The sequence below is a fragment of the Oncorhynchus mykiss genome, chromosome 7, assembly GCF_057628025.1.
Source record: "Oncorhynchus mykiss isolate SJ-2025 chromosome 7, ASM5762802v1, whole genome shotgun sequence".
NCBI lineage: Eukaryota > Metazoa > Chordata > Actinopteri > Salmoniformes > Salmonidae > Oncorhynchus > Oncorhynchus mykiss.
Window position 1 is genome coordinate 20,866,971 of NC_143028.1, and position 17,777 is coordinate 20,884,747.

The following is a 17,777-nucleotide window of genomic DNA, read 5'->3' on the forward strand; positions in this document are numbered from 1 at the left end:
ACACACTAATGAGCCTCATTTTGACTTGTTTTAAGGACATTACATCAAAGTTGGATCAGCCTGTAGTGTGGTTTTCCACTTTAATTTTGAGTGTGACTCCAAATCCAGACCTCCATGGGTTCATAAATTTGATTTCCATTGATAATATTTGTGTGATTTTGTTGTCAGCACATTCAACTATGTAAAGAAAAAAGTATTTAATAAGAATATTTCATTCATTCAGATCTAGGATGTGTTATTTTAGTGTTCCCTTTATTCTTTTTAGCAGTGTACTATTGTTTGTACAGATGAACGTGGTACCTTCAGCCGTTTGGAAATTGCTCCCAAGGATGAACCAGACTTGTGTAGGTCTACAATTTTTTTTCTGAAGTCTTGGCTGATTTCTTTTGATTTTCCCATGATGTCAAGCAAAGAGGCACTGAGTTTGAAGGTAGGCCTTTAAATACATCCACAGGTACACCTCCAATTGACTCAAATGACGTCAATTATCCTATCAGAAGCTTCTAAAGCCATGACACCATTTTCCTGAATTTTCCAAGCTGTTTAAAGGCACAGTCAATTTAGTGTATGTAAACTTCTGACCCACTGCAATTGTGATACAGTGAATTAAAAGTGAAATAATCTGTCTGTAAACAATTGTTGGAAAAATTGCTTGTGTCATGCACAAAGTAATGTCCTAACCGACTTGCCAAAACTATAGTTTGTTAACAAAAAATTTGTGGAGTGGTTGAAAAACTAGTTTTAATGACTCCGACCTAAGTGTATGTAAACTTCTGACTTCAACTGTATGTCTTACCACTAGTATATTACCAGAAGTTGATATATGTTCCTGCTACCAGTCACTTTTCAGCCCTGTGTTCATGTATATCTGTCTATCCCTGTATATAGCTTCCTCTCTTATTTCTTAATTATCTTGTTTACTTTACTATATACACTACTGGTCAAACGTTTTATAACACCTACTCATTCAATGTTTTTTCTTTATTTGACTATTTTCTACATTGTAGAATAATTGTGAAGACATCAAAACAATGAAATAACACATATGGAATAATGTAGTAACCAAAACAGTGTTAAACAAGACTGTTGGTTGAGATTCTTCAAATAGCCACCCTTTGCCTTGATGACAGCTTTGCACACTCTTGGCATTCTCTCAACCAGCTTCATGAGGTAGTCACCTGGAATGCATTTCAATTAACAGGTGTGCCTTGTTAAAAGTTAATTTGTGGAGTTTCTTTCCTTCTTAATGCGTTGGAGCCAATCAGTTGTGTTGTGACAAGACAGGGGTGGTATACAGAAGATATCCTTATTTGGTAAAAGACCAAGTCCATATTTTTGCAAGTACAGCTCAAAAAATCAAAGAGAAACGACAGTCCATCATTACTTTAAGACATGAAGGTCAGTCAGTCTGGAACATTTCAAGAACTTTGGAAGTTTCTTTAAGTGCAGTCACAAAGACCATCAAATGCTATGATGAAACTGGCTCTCATGAGGACCGCCACAAGAAAGGAAGACCCAGAATTACCTCTGATGCATAGGGATACGTTCATTAGAGTTAACGGCACCTTGTTTGGCCAAGAAACATGAGCATTGGACATTAGACCGGTGGAAATCTGTCCTTTGGTCTGATGAGTCCAAATTTGAGATCTTTGGTTCAAACCACTGTGTCTTTGTGAGACGCAGAGTAGGTGAACGGAGGATCTCTGCATGTGTGGTTCCCACCATGAAACATGGAGGAGGAGGTGTGATGGTGTGGGGGTGCTTTGCTGGTGACACTGTTACTGATTTATTTAGAATTCAAGGCACACTTAACCAACATGGCTACCACAGCATTCTGCAGCGATATGCCATCCCATCTGATTTGTGCTTAGTGGAACTTTCATTTGTTTTTCAACAGGACAATGACCTAACACACCTATTTGACCAGGAAGGAGAGTGACGGAGTGCTGCATCAGATGACCTGGCCTCCAAATTCACCCGACCTCAACCCAATTGAGATGGTTTGGGATGAGTTGGGCCGCAGAGTGAAGGAAAAGCAGCCAACAATTACTCTGCATATGTGGGAACTCCTTCAAGACTGTTGGAAAATAATTCCAGGTGAAGCTGGTTGAGAGAATCCCAAGAGTGTGCAACGCTGTCATCAAGACAAAGTGTGGCTACTTGACGAATCTAAAATATATATTGATTTGTTTAACACCTTTTTGGTTAATACATGATTACACGTGTTATTTCATAGTTTTAATGTCTTCACTATTATCATACAATGCAGAAAATAGTAAAAGAAAAACCCTTGAATGAGTAGGTGTGTCCAAACTTTTGGCTGGTACTGTGTATGCGCCCAATAAAATGTGATTTCATTTATTGAACACACGATGGCGACATTTAACCACGCACCTAATTGAGTGCCACGCCTCAACCCCTTGGAGAACAACTTTCATGTTTATATGACTATGCATGCTCATTCCGTGCAATTGTTATCCCACCACTGACTCCAAAAAAATTATGAAATGAAAGAGACGTTTATGAGTTTGTATTTTATAGGGCCTGCCATATCATGGGGATATTGTATATTTAAATACAATAGTGACCACTAGCTACTGTCCAGGCTGGAAACGTCAGATGTCAACAATAACATTCTGGTTGGTCAGTAAGCCACATCTCTGAACAGACAAAACTATCAATAATATTGTTCATGCTTTACTGAAACATAGTACAACTACACCTGCTGTCTGTTTTGGAATATAATGTCCTCTCAAGCGTTTATGTGGGAACAATTCAACACCCCAACAATTGATTCTACCCGGACCGAAATCAACGTTGCTCTTCAGACAGGCATGGCGTCCAAACGAACTCTATAGAAAATAGCAGTGTAAAATACACATAATTTAGCCCGGCATTGGTGCCCTACTGTTAAACCAGTACCAGAGATTCATCGCCAAAAGCAACAATGGCGTGTCGTACCGTATGTCAACTTCTACAGCGCCGTAAGTACAACATCTGACCACACAACCGCTGCCACTCGTATAACATGGGCTAGTTAAGAATGCTAATTAGCTAGCTTCACTGTATACAAAATGACCTTGGGTGGTTGCTACGTACAGTATTAGATCATGACACCATCAACAAATGTTCATGATGTAAACTATGACAGTGAGAGACAGTATCGCTCATCTGGGTTTCTGCATCGCTAATTTGTGTGTAGGATGTTGGATTGTGAAAATCAGTTGCCATGTTCTTGCTTTGTGGCTCCGGCACTGCAGTTGTAGTGCCCAGTACGTAAAGTTAACATTTGTTCAAGATAATTTTTTCGGGAATCGATTTTCAATAACACTATTCCAATGATGACCAACGAATGGCAAATTCCATTAAATCTTGAATCTTCAAACTAGTTTTGGCGTAGGAAATGTGTATTATTCATAGTGTATTGTCTTATCATGAACTCACCATGAATTCATTGACTCAGGGTTGGCATCCAGTGCTGCGTCTGTGCGTCTCTCGGCTGCTGAGGAGCGTGGTCGGCGCAGCGCGGTGTTTTCCCGGGAGCAGGCTCGCCAGCGTTCCCTGTACCCACGCACAGAGAAGATCGAGGTGACCTTGCAAATACCCGGTCTGCAGGGCACCCTGCTCGTCATGAACAAGGGACTGTCCACACCACACAGCTGTGCACGCCGTGAGTACAGGGACAATACCTGTGGTTTGTCTGTGTGCCACATTGATTTTGTCAAGGCAGTCAGAAAAATTCTATAGTATGAATCATATTAAATCTCTCTCTCTCTTAGACTTGACAGAGTGGTATGTAACCAGCTCTGCCCTGGCCTTAGTAGATGGAAAGCCCTGGTCCCTGCACCAGCCCCTCACCCAATCCTGCTCCCTCTCCCTGCTCGCCTTCAAAGACACAGACCCACTGCTGGTCAACCAGGTACAACACAGCACCACAGATATAGGTATACATGCACTGAATTATATAGCACCGGTGTAGGGTGAAGTTGCACTTAGATGCTGATGTTGGATTAGTTTAGCATTTCCCCCACAAACGGTTAAATGAAATCGTATTAGTCACATGTGCCGAATACAACCGGTGTAGACCTTACAGTGAAGTGCTTACTTACAAGCCCCTAACCAACAATGCAGTTTAAAAAAATACAGATAATAATAAGAAACGGAAGTAACAAGTTATTAAAGAGCAGCAGTAAAATAACAATAGCGGGACTATATGCAGGGGGGTACCGGTACAGGGTCAATGTGTGGGGGCACCGGTTAGTTGAGGTAATATGTACATGATGGTAGAGTTATTAAAGTGACTATGCATAGATGATAACAACAGAGAGTAGCAGCGGTGCAAAAGGGGAAGAGCAGCATTGCAAATAGTCTGGGAAGCCATTTAGTTAGCTGTTCAGGAGTCTTATGGCTTGGGGGTAGAAGCTGTTTAGAAGCCTCTTGGACCTAGACTTGGTGCTCCGGTACCGCTTGCCGTGCGGTAGCAGAGAGAATAGTTTCTGACTAGGGTGCCTGGAGGCTTTGGCAATTTTTAGGGCCTTCCTCTGACACTGCCTGGTATTGAGGTCCTGGATGGCAGGAAGTTTGGCCCCAGTGATGTACTTGGGCTGTTCGCACTACCCTCCACCTTGCGGTCGGAGGACGAGCAGTTGCCATACCAGGCAGTGATGCAACCAGTCAGGATGCTCTCGATGGTGCAGCTGTAGAAGCTTTTGAGGATCTGAGGACCCATGCCAAATCCTTTCAGTCTCCTGAGGGGGAATAGGTTTTTGTCATGCCCTCTTCACAGCTGCCTGGTGTGCTTGGACCATGTCAGTTTGTTGGTGATGTGGACACCAAGGAACTTGACGCTCTCAACCTGCTCCACTACAGCCCCATCGATGAGAATGGGGACGTGCTCGGTGCTCCTTTTCCTGTAGTCCACAATCATCTCCTTAGTCTTGGTTACGTTGAGGGAGAGGTTGTTATCCTAGCACCACACGGCCAGGTCTCAGGTTTCAGGCTGTCTCGTCTTTGTCGTTGATCAGGCCTTCCACTGTTGTGTCAAATGTAATGATGGTGTTGGAGTTGTGCCTGGCCGTGCAGTCATGAGTGAACAGGGAGTGCAGGAGGGGACTGAGTACGCACACCTGAGGGGCCCCCTTGTTGAGGATCAGCGTGGAGGATGTGTTGTTACCTACCCTTACCACCAGTTGTAGACGGAGGTGTTTAGTCCCAGGGTCCTTAGCTTAGTGATGAGCTTTGAGGGCACTGTGGTGTTGAACGCTGAGCTGTAGTCAATGAATAGCATTCTTACATAGGTGTTCCTTTTGTCCAGGTGGGAAAGGGCAGTGTGGAGTGCAATCGAGATTGCATTATCTGTGGATCTGTTGGGGCGGTATGCAAATTGGAGTGGGTCTAGGGTTTCTGTGATAATGGTGTTGATGTGAGCCATGACCAGCCTTTCAAAGCATTTGGCTACAGATGTGAGTGCTACAGGTCGGTAGTCATTTAGGCAGGTTACCTTGGTGTTCTTGGGCACATGGACTATGGTGGTTTGCTTGAAACAGACTCGGACAGGGAGGGGTTGAAAATGTCAGTGAAGACACTTGCCAGTTGGTCAGCGCATGCTCGTAGTACACGTCCTGTTAATCCGTCTGGCCCTGCGGCCTTGTGAATGTTGACCTTTTTGGGTAAGTCTCTAAGAACTTTGCACACCTTGATTGTACAATATTTGCCCATGTATTCTTTAACTCTTCAAGCTCTGTCAAGTTGGTTGTTGATCATTGCTAAACAGCCATTTTTAAGTCTTGCCATAGATTTCAAGCCAATTTAAGTCAAAACTCTTAAATAGGCCACTCAGGAACATTCAATGTCGTCTTGGTTAACAACTCCAGTGTATATTTGGACTTGTGTTTTAGGTTATTGTCCTACTTAAAGGTGAATTCGTCTCGCAGTGTCTGTTGGAAAGCAGACTGAACCAGGTTTTTCTCTGGGATTTTGTCTATACTTGGCTCTATTCCGTTTCTTTTTATCCTAAAACAAACCTCCCTTGTCCTTGCCGATGATGAGCATATCCATAACATGATGCAGCCACCACCATGCTTTAAAAGAGAGTGGTACTCAGTGATGCGTTGGATTTACCACAAACATAACTATTTGTATTCAGGAGAAAATGTTTTGAAAAAATGCCACATTTTTTGCTTTAGTGCCTTATTGCAAACAGGATGCTTGTTTGTACAGAATAAAAAATATTCAAAATCTTCTTTCTTTTCACTCTGTCACTTAGGTGGGTATAGAGGAGTAACTACAATGTTGTTGATCCATACTCAGTTTTCTCCCATCACAGCCATTAAACTCTGTACCTGTTCTAAAATAACCATTGGCCTCATTGTGAAATCCCTGAGCGGTTTCCTTCCTCTCCGGTAACTGAGTTAGGAAGGACGCCTGTATCTTTGTAGTGACTGGCTGTATTGATACACCATCCAAAGTTTAAGTAATTATTTCTTCATGCACAAAGGAATATTCCGTGTCTGCTTTATATTTTTATTTTTACCCATCTACCAATTAGGGGACGGCAGGTTGTCTAGTGGTTAGAGCGTTGGGTCAGTAACCGAAAGGTTGCTAGATCGAATCCCCGAGCTGACAGGGTAAAAAAAATAATAATCTGTCGTTCTGCCTCTGAACACGACAGTTAACCCAATGTTCCTAGGCTGTCATTGTAAATAACTGACTTGCCTGTTAAAGTATTGAAAAACTCCCTGGTCTTTGCTGTTGAATCTGTGTTTGAAATTCACTACTCGACTGAGGGACCTTAGGTCAAGAGGCTTCTAAACTGCTTCTACCCCCAAGCCATAAGACTCCTGAACAGCAAATGTATTGAAGTAAAACAACTAAATATATATATATACTTGTTTTGAGTTGATCTCACTCACCCAGAAAATGCATCAAGGTAATTGGTCTTGTTTTAAGATATTCTGACTTGTTTCAAGCCTTTTTTTTAGGTTAAAGTAAGCAAAATGATTTGCCAGTGCACTGAGATAATTTACCTTTTGAAGATGTCAAGTCATTGCATTGTGATGTTAAGAGATACTGTATCTAGGTAAGAAACATTTCTGCAGTGTACATATAGACTGTAGTGTACAGGGCCATAGATACCGTATAGGCCAAACTTTTGACACCAGACATATTTGCCCCCAAAGTGGTGGTTTTCTGGTGGTGGTGACTGACTGGTCTCAGACTGTGACTGTGGTAATTGGCTGTTGGTTTGTGTGTGTGTGTGTGTGTGTGTGTGTGTGTGTGGCCTCTCTCTCCCTCCCTAGGCATACTGGCGGTCGTGTGCAGCCCTCCTTGGCCAGGTCCTTCAGGATGCCTTTAAAGAAGACTTTTCTGTGGAACTGCTCAGACTCCCAGAGGTGCTAGGTATAAGCCAGGAAACACTCATACCCATGTTTTCCCTACCATTTTCATAAAAATAAAAAACAACATCAAGAAATGACTAGCATCTAGTCAACAGATTGGAACTGAATCCTAGATACAATGAATCCTTATATTCAGTGCATTCGGGAAAGTATTCAGACACCTTGACTAGTTCCACATTTCGTTATGGTGCTTTTTTCTAAAAATTGATTAGAATAATCTACACACAACACCGCATAATGACAAAGCGAAAACACTGAAATACCTTATTTACATAAATATTAAGACCCCTTGCTATGAGACGCCAAATTGGGATCAGGTGCATCGTGTTTCCATTGATCATCCTTGAGATGTTTCTACAACTTGATTGGAGTTCACCTGTGGTAAATTCTATTGATTGGACATGATTTGGAAAGGCACACACCTGTCTAAGGTCCCACAGTTGACAATGCATGTCAGAGCAAAAACCAAGCCATGAGGTTGACGGAATTGTCCGTAGAGCTCCGAGACAGGATTGTGTTGAGGCACAGATCTGGGGAAGGATACCAAAACAAATCTGTAGCATTGAAGGTCCCCAAGAACACAGTGGCCTCCATCATTCTTAAATGGAAGAAGTTTGGAACCACCAAGACTCTTCCTAGAGCTGGCTAAACTGAGCAATCGGGGGAGAAGGGCCTTGGTCAGGAAGGCGATGGTCACTCTGACAGAGCTTCAAAAATAAAATCACATTTTATTTTTCACATACACATGTTTAGCAGATGTTATTGCAGGTGTAGCGAAATGCTTGTAATGCTTCTGTGGAGATGGGAGAAACTTCCAGAAGGACTGCGGCCTTAAGCCACCCCTCAGTAAAAGGCACATGACAGCCCACTTGGAGTTTGCCAAAAGGCACCTAAAGGACTCTCAGACCATGAGAAACAAGATTCTCTGGTCTGATTAAACCAAAATTGAAACCAAGACTGAATGTGTCACGTCTGGAGGAAACCCGACACCATCTCTCCTGTGAAGCATGGTGGTGGCAGCATCAGGCTGTGGGGATGTTTTTCAGCGGCAGGGACAGGGAGACTAGTCAGGATTGAGGCAAAGATGAATGGATCAAAGTACAGAGAGATCCTTGATGAAAACCTGCTCCAGAGCGCTCAGGACCTCAGACTGGGGTGAAGGTTCACCTTCCAATAGGACAACGACCCTAAGCACACAGCCAAGACAACGCAGGAGTGGCTTCGGGACAAGTCTCTGAATGTCCTTGAGTGGCCCAACCAGAACCCGGACTTCAGTTTTGTATTTTTATATACATTTGCAAAAATGTATGAAAAGCTGTTTTTGCTATGTCATTATGGAATATTGTGTGTAGATTGATGAGGGGGAAAAACAAATCAATTTTAAAACGAGGCTGTAACTTAACAAAATAATGAAAAGGTCAAGAGGTCTGAACACTTTCCGAATGCACCAGCTCTTACTTACGCTCGCTCGTTCTATCGCTAGCTTTTTTTTGCTCTTTCGCTCTCTCTCTCTCGCTATCTCTTTCAAATTCAGATTGTTTTGTTGGTATAAAATTAAATTTGTAGATAGTGGTACTGTACAGCATTTCAGTAAATATGCAATGCAAAAAGGATAATGAAGTTAATTTCAGTAGTAATAATAATAATAGTCAAAATAATCATGTACACTACTGCTGTTGTGTTGTGTAGTCTTTGGTCGATAGATGTAATTAAAGAAAACAATGATTAAAAAGAAAAAATGCCTCATCGATAAACAACAACAATGTACATTGATGATGGTAACACTCTGTATTACTTACATACAATGTAGACTGAGTGTACAAAACATTATGAACACCTGCTCTCTCCATGACGTAGACTGACTTGGTGAAAGCTATGATGCCTGATTGGTGTCATCTGTTAAATCCACTTCAATCCGTGTAGATGAAGGGGAGGAGACGGGTTGAAGAAGGATTTTTAAGCTTTGAGACAATTGAGACATGGATTGTGTACGTGTGTCATTTAGGGTGAATGGAAAGACAAAATATTTCAAATGGGGGTATGACGAACTGCAACGCTGCTGGGCTTTTCATGCTCAACAGTTTCCCATGTGTATCAAGAATGGTCCACCACCCAAAGGGACATCCTACCAGCTTGACACGTTGGAGTCAACATGGACCAGCATCCGTGTGTAACACTTTTGACACCTTGTAGAGTCCATGCCCCGACGAATTGAGGCGGCTCTGAGGGCAAAAGGGGGGGTGCAACTCAATATTAGGGTGGTGTTCCTAAGGTTTTGTACACACAGTGTATATAATTCATACAATGTATGTAATCTCTCTCTCTGCAGTAACTTCAGGAGCGTTCTGTTGTGATGTGGTGCTGGATCCTCAGTTAGACGCCTGGAACCCTTCAGAGGTCAGTGTGTGTTATATTCTGGTATGTGTGTTATATTCTGGTATGTGTGGAACTGTGTGTTCTTCTGTTATTATCCAGGAGATTCCAAAATGATTGACAGCCTTGATAAAGATTATATATATGCACAAAGTAGATGTCCTAACCGACTTGCCAACACTATAGTTTGTTAACAAGACATTTGTGGAGTTGTTGAAAAAATGTTTTTTATTGACTCCCATGTAGGTGTATGTAAACTTCTGACTTCAACTGTGTATATGTATATAATAAAAATAATAAAAAATGTGAGCTTTCATTTAACTAGGCAAGTCAGTTAAGAACAAATTCTTATTTACAATGACAGCCTACCCCAGGCCAAACCCGGACGACGCTGGGCCTATTGTGCACCTCCCTATGGGACTCGCAATCACGGCTGGATGTGATACAGCCTGGATACATAAAGTAGTCAAAAGTTTAGTATTGACTACATCAAGCGTGTAACTCTATAAACTTGTTGGATGCATTTGCAGTTTGTTTTGGTTGTGTTTCAGATTATTTTTGCCCAATAGAGACATGCATGGTAAATCATGTGTTTTTGTGAGAAAGTTAGAGTTTCAGATCCTACCCCCCCCCCCCCAAGACAAGCTAACCTCTCACCATTGCCAGTAACAGAGTTTAGAATGTCTTGATGATCTCTGATCCTTAACTTTCTCAATCATCATTATTTATGATTAATTCAGGATTATTTTATTTTCATTTTCAAAAAGAGTGGCTCCAAAATGACAAAACAAATTATTACCATTTAATTACCATTTAATTTAAATTACCATTTAATTTAATAATCTGAAACACAACCAAAACGAACTGCAAATGCATCCAACAAGTCATTGCGTGCAGGTAATATGGGACCAATTACTTAACTTTGACTACTTTATTTATAAGAATCTTTAGGGATGCCAATTTTTTTAAATAAATGTATTAGTATAATATATATATATAGTTCTGTATTTGAATCATTTATTTTATACAGTCATTGTTGCTCATCTTTATCAAGGGTGTAAATAATTTCGGACCCCACTGTGCATGCGTGTTCAGCAAAGTGAAATGACCTGAGAGTGTGTGTGTGTCCCAGGAGTCCCTGCGCTCTCTGACGCGTGGTGCTCAGCAGCTAATCCATCGGGACCTGCCCTGGGAGCCTCTGGAGGTGGCGCCCCCTGTTGCCCTGGAGGTCTTCTCTCACAGCAGGTACTTTATTTCTATACTCTCTTGTTCAATTGTATCATTTTTGGGGGGGGGATAAAATATACAAGACAAACCAAAATAATGGAAAGGTATTGAATTTGGCCATCAATACCCCCTTTCGGGGGACTGAGAAGGTGTTGCAGCTTGTTACGTGCTGTTATAACAGGTTATAACCTAGCATTTTTCTGGACTGAAAGCCTATTGGCAAAGCCAGTTTCGAAACCTCTCTTTTCTTGCAATAGTTTCCCTTCTATGCCTTCTCCTCCATGTTTTCAAAGCACTTTTTCACTTATTTTAGTCTGTTTTGTGTTCTCTTCCAGTGTTCTAGCTGTACCTGTGTTTGTTTGCAGGTGTAAGCAGGAGGAAGTGGAGGAGAAGTCGGCACAAAGTCCTAAAGGCACAGTGATCCTCTACAGGTGAGCTACAGGAACTGTACCGCGGTAGATGACTCACTCACATCCTTATTGAGTGACACTCATCTTCGCTGTGTTTTCATACACGTATATGGCACACACACACACTCTTGTCTCACCTCATATCTGTCTCTTAGGTGTGGGGACCATGTTCTGTTGAGTGGGGGCCCCTTGGTGGCGAGGACAGGGCTGTGCTCTCAGTATGAGGTCACTGCCATCCACCCTCTAGGAGAGGGCAAGTGGGGTCTCCACCGCCGGGCCCAGGGGCTCTCACTGCCCCTCCAGCAGCAGGTACGTACGCGCACAAATATGCAGGACATGTTTCAGTCAATGTATGAAGCATCTTTTGGATGTGTTCGAGTGTCAGTGACTAAGTGTCAGAATGTGTGTGAGTGATGAGTGCCACTGACTGAGTCATTCATTCACTTCTCCTGTTCTCTTTCCGTAGGCCCACCACACTGTGTGGAGGAAACTGAGGAGCAGGGCAGAGAAGCTGGTAAGAAAATATTACTCTTCACAATTTTAAAGACCAAGTTTACTTGTCTTTTTTTTTTGAAGTTGTAGCTTGTATGCGACATGGCTAGGGTATTGTCATTGCATCTGAACTGTTATTTTTGTTAGCTGGTTATTTTAATAGCATCCAGAATCTCCTGGTTGGCATTTTTGGAGCATGTAGCAATGCTAGTGGAAATGGTTTGTACCAGCTAGCGGTGCGTTCAAAAGCATTACAAATGGTGTGAGGATCAGGTTACATCTCTCCACATTATTTTGAGTGGTTTGGGTGAAACAAAAACACCTAGTTAAGTCAAAATGAGTTAAAACCCATTCTGATCTCACTTTTAGATTTTTACTGAAAGGGGTTCTGCAGTATCTCAAATTTTTACTGCTGACCTGCACAATTGTTTTGGTCCATATCAACAGTTGACAAATGGGGGGGGGGGGGGATTTTTGAGTAAAGTGATCCTTTAAAAAGTGAAACATCCCTTTCAGAATCTCTATCAGTATCTATTCATAACTCTCTAGTGTTACTGCCGGTTTAATCCTATTGGCTCTCCCTCTCCACAGGTTGAGGTGCCCACAGGATCAACCAATGAAGCCATTTCAGATACATTGACTCCGCCCTCTGCCCCTGAACAGACTCCTCCCCAACAATGATCATGACTATAACCTTGTCATTATATATGTCTTTGTAATATTTGGGGAATAAATGTGTAACGCATGGAAATCGTCCCCTCTCCTCTGTACACTAAATGCTTGCTGAAATGTAAGTGGGTTATTGGTTAATGACAGTGTAGCTGATGTGGTGTAGAGTGAAGTTGCTGAACTTGGGTCAGTTTTGCATTTCCCCCGCTAATGGTTAAGGTTGGGTTTGGGGGTGGGGAAGCTGATGCGGAATCAAAGTATTTGTTGTGCAGAACGTAACTGGTTTGTGCCCAGTGAGGGACAGGGACAGAACCGACTCTGTTACAACAGCACAGTTGACTTTTCCTTAATATTTTATGCTTGCCGGGGATTTGAACCCAAAGTCAAATGAATTGATGACCTGTGGTGTGTGATATAGCCATCTGTCTTTTGTGTGGAATGAAAGCTGCGGTCCGTGCCATGCTCGAGCATGTTAAAGCCTTACACTAACACACCCTTCTCCGGCCTTTAACTGCTCAGCTGACGGTATGTGTTGAGTGGTCAGCAGTTTGCTAACACACAAAGACGGGTGTGTGCTGCTCGGCCATCAGGGGCAGAGCAGCTGTTGTGTATGTCGCTTTGGGACAGGTGTTTGAGGAGTGTGTGTGTGTGTGTGTAAAAGTGGGCATGAGCTGTCACAGATTACCAGATCAGAGTAGTGGACATGGGCTATGTCCCAAATGGCTCCCTATTTAGTGCACTACTTTTGGCCAGGGTGCATAGGGCTCTGGTCAAAAGTAGTGCACTATATAGGGAATAGGGTTCCGTTTGGGACGAAGAAAAGTGTGACCATATACAGTATCTGTAGGCCTACAGTACATGTCAAAAGTTACAGTATATTCCTCAAACTGAAGCTGTGATATAGTATACAAAGAAACATAACAATGTGTACATAAATGTGATGCTGCATAATTCATCTTGATCTATGATGCTCCTGGTCTAGAGTCTCAACAATGGTGATGGGACATTTTTAATATACACGGTGCTGTGAGACCGATCGAGAGTTTGCCCATTGCACAGCTGTCGCCCCCGCTCTAACAGCCAGCCCCACCCCGACACCCAGCGACAGTATGGGAGACACACCCAAGGACAAATTACAGTCCCCGTCCCACCTCTCACCAATTGAGATGTTTGAACCGGTGCCTGGAATTCCAGACTACTATATTCCATGGATATTATTATTCCAGACTACTATATTCCATGGATATTATTATTCCAGACTACTATATTCCATGGATATTATTATTCCAGACTACTATATTCCATGGATATTATTATTCCAGACTACTATATTCCATGGATATTATTATTCCAGACTACTATATTCCATGGATATTATTATTCCAGACTACTATATTCCATGGATATTATTATTCCAGACTACTATATTCCATGGATATTATTATTCCAGACTACTATATTCCATGGATATTATTATTCCAGACTACTATATTCCATGGATATTATTATTCCAGACTACTATATTCCATGGATATTATTATTCCAGACTACTGTATTCCATGGATATTATTATTCCAGACTACTGTATTCCATGGATATTATTATTCCAGACTACTATATTCCATGTATATTATTATTCCAGACTACTGTATTCCATGGATATTATTATTCCATGGATATTATTATTCCAGACTACTATATTCCATGGATATTATTATTCCAGACTACTGTATTCCATGGATATTATTATTCCAGACTACTGTATTCCATGGATATTATTATTCCATGGATATTATTATTCCAGACTACTATATTCCATGGATATTATTATTCCAGACTACTGTATTCCATGGATATTATTATTCCATGGATATTATTATTCCAGACTACTATATTCCATGGATATTATTATTCCAGACTACTATATTCCATGGATATTATTATTCCAGACTACTGTATTCCATGGATATTATTATTCCAGACTACTATATTCCATGTATATTATTATTCCAGACTACTGTATTCCATGGATATTATTATTCCATGGATATTATTATTCCAGACTACTATATTCCATGGATATTATTATTCCAGACTACTATATTCCATGGATATTATTATTCCAGACTACTATATTCCATGGATATTATTATTCCATACTACTATATTCCATGGATATTATTATTCCAGACTACTATATTCCATGGATATTATTATTCCAGACTACTATATTCCATGGATATTATTATTCCAGACTACTATATTCCATGGATATTATTATTCCAGACTACTATATTCCATGGATATTATTATTCCAGACTACTATATTCCATGGATATTATTATTCCAGACTACTATATTCCATGGATATTATTATTCCAGACTACTATATTCCATGGATATTATTATTCCAGACTACTATATTCCATGGATATTATTATTCCAGACTACTGTATTCCATGGATATTATTATTCCAGACTACTATATTCCATGGATATTATTATTCCAGACTACTATATTCCATGGATATTATTATCCCAGACTACTATATTCCATGGATATTATTATTCCAGACTACTGTATTCCATGGATATTATCCAGACAAATGCATCAAAATGTAGCCTAAATGTTATTGTCCACAAAAAGTCGATTCTTCCTGGTTTATGTCATCCGTTATCAATTCGATATTTGAATCAACTAACGGTAGGATAGGCCTACATGCTTTTGTAAAATATAGATAAGCCTATACAAGAAGCACTCACAATGGATTATTCCACAACCATACAATAAAGTTCAAAACTGAGATCGCTAAGGCAGTAGTTCTGCGTGGGTAAAATCACTGTGGAAGCCCCCCTAAAAGCCATATCACAACCTTTGTGTGATGATAATTGCGTATTTTGCACTATAGCCTGTTAATTCATGTCTTGCGACCGTGATATATAGGCCTGAAGGCCGAGACGATAAGAAAATGTTGGCAGAATAAATAAACCACACCTTTGTTTTATCACAAAACCAGATACCAAACTCTGTCCAGCATATTGCATGTAGTAACAGACAATTGCATGGTTAATGTTTCCAACATTTTCGGACCACTGAACAACTATTGATTTAGAACCACAGAGTTACCGCAAGTCGCAAAGAAAACAGGAGCTGCCGCCACTCTTCCAGCACCTTTTCAACTTCAACATTTCAACATCATCAAATCACCTATGCTTAGTCTAATACAGTGACAACTAAAATATACCAAAAACAATTTAGGACAATCAATGTAAGCCAAGTGGCTGTCCATGGTGCTGATTTCTCTGTGTGCCCGCTCGTTCATACAATTAGAAAAATATGTTAACTGACCCTACTAGAGAAATGCCATCTTCCTCTCTTTCATGTTGACAAAATGGTCTATCACTCTGTCATACAGTACATGCTTTTATTTTTTGTTGTTCTAGTCTACCTGGCTTTAATGCTTGCTCGCTAGCCTAACTTCCATTCATGACCAACGATAGCTAGTTAACATTAGCCTTCTACATCTAGCTACAGGTTGAACTTCCCATCCTCTCAGGCCAGGGGCACAACAATGTATGGTTTAATGGTTGGATCAGAATCACCATTACAATCATTGGCAGTAAGGAGAATTATGTAAAGCCACAAGTCCAAATCCCTATCTTCATCCATGGCTAATTAAGGAAAGGGACAATTTTAGCTAGCTAGCTGGCCACTGGAGGACAACAACGACATGCAACAATTCAAGTTATGTACTTTAAGTATAATCTCAATGGGTTTTGATAGGAGTGATGCCAAAATCCAAGCTGGCTTCCCTTTTACACTTTTTGTTGTTGTTGTGCGCCACACAGTTGAGCTCGCTCAGTTTAGCGCAACGCTGATTGGCACATTTTGTACACTTTTGTTTTAATCAAGGAAGGCCAGATGTTTCCCTTGCCTTCAATGCTACGGACGGCAACAACATACTTGTTTGGACCCGACCGCATCAGATAGTTGGCCTACACATAGAGACAGAGAGGCGCTGTTTAGCTTGCTCTGTTTTCTCCTGTAAGATACATTCAGCCTCTTGCGAATAGATTTTTTTTATTTGTAAAAAATTGGAAGCCTGGATTCCCTTGGCATCCATGAATACACGCCACTGCCCTGCGGAAAGAATGATAACCACCCAACAATTGTGAATTACTTTGAAGGACTTCATATTGAAATCATTTGCATCATTCATTAGGGGCCAATTTCAACAAATGACAAGGGTACCAGTGTGCACCCTTTCCTCACTCTATCCAAAAGCATTGTCCGAGTTTGACAAGTGTATGATGGCGCCGGAGGGGACGGCTGCCATCTTATCGGCTCTTAGCCAACCATGCTATTTTGTTTGTTTTTTTAGAGTAGTTCGTAACTTGTTTTGTACATAATGTTGTTGCTACCGTCTCTTATGACAGAAAATAACTTCTGGACATCAGAACTGAGATTACTCACCTCAAATTAGACGAAGAGTTCTTTGTCAGTGAGTCGGACGGGAGGGATATACTACTACAGACACCCGACCAGGCCCAGATCCCCGTCATTCGCTGGAGAAGAAAATTGAGATTTTGTGGGAAAAGATCAGGGTGCAGGGTGAGGATCAGGTGACGAGTGGCTAATCTGCCTTTGCCTTCCGTCCTGCTAGCTAACGTTCAATCGCTGGAAAATCAATGGGATGAATTGAATGCACGTATATCCTACCAACGGGACATTAAAAACGAATATCTTCTAATATCTTTCACCGAGCCGTGGCTGAACGACTTCTTTAAGAACATACAACTGGTGGGTTATGCACTCTATCGGCAGGATAGAACAGCAGCCTCTGGTAAGACATGTGGCCTATGCATACAGTGCCTTGCGAAAGTATTCGGCCCCCTTGAACTTTGCGACCTTTTGCCACATTTCAGGCTTCAAACATAAAGATATAAAACTGTATTTTTTTGTGAAGAATCAACAACAAGTGGGACACAATCATGAAGTGGAACGACATTTATTGGATATTTCAAACTTTTTTAACAAATCAAAAACTGAAAAATTGGGCGTGCAAAATTATTCAGCCCCCTTAAGTTAATACTTTGTAGCGCCACCTTTTGCTGCGATTACAGCTGTAAGTCACTTGGGGTATGTCTCTATCAGTTTTGCACATCGAGAGACTGACATTTTTTCCCATTCCTCCTTGCAAAACAGCTC

The 17,777-nt window shown here is 41.2% G+C and overlaps 1 protein-coding gene across 1 annotated transcript; it reads left to right on the plus strand.

The window, feature by feature from the left end:
• The first annotated feature begins 2,826 nt into the window (after positions 1-2,826).
• Positions 2,827-12,650, plus strand: mrpl39 (mitochondrial ribosomal protein L39). The gene is made up of 10 exons (XM_036983082.2): positions 2,827-2,984; positions 3,464-3,670; positions 3,780-3,919; positions 7,299-7,398; positions 9,727-9,794; positions 10,903-11,015; positions 11,363-11,428; positions 11,563-11,716; positions 11,874-11,921; positions 12,491-12,650. Exons 1-10 carry the CDS (start codon positions 2,948-2,950, stop codon positions 12,578-12,580), a joined length of 1,023 nt encoding a protein of 340 aa, XP_036838977.2. The 5' UTR covers positions 2,827-2,947; the 3' UTR covers positions 12,581-12,650.
• Positions 12,651-17,777: the final 5,127 nt, after the last annotated feature.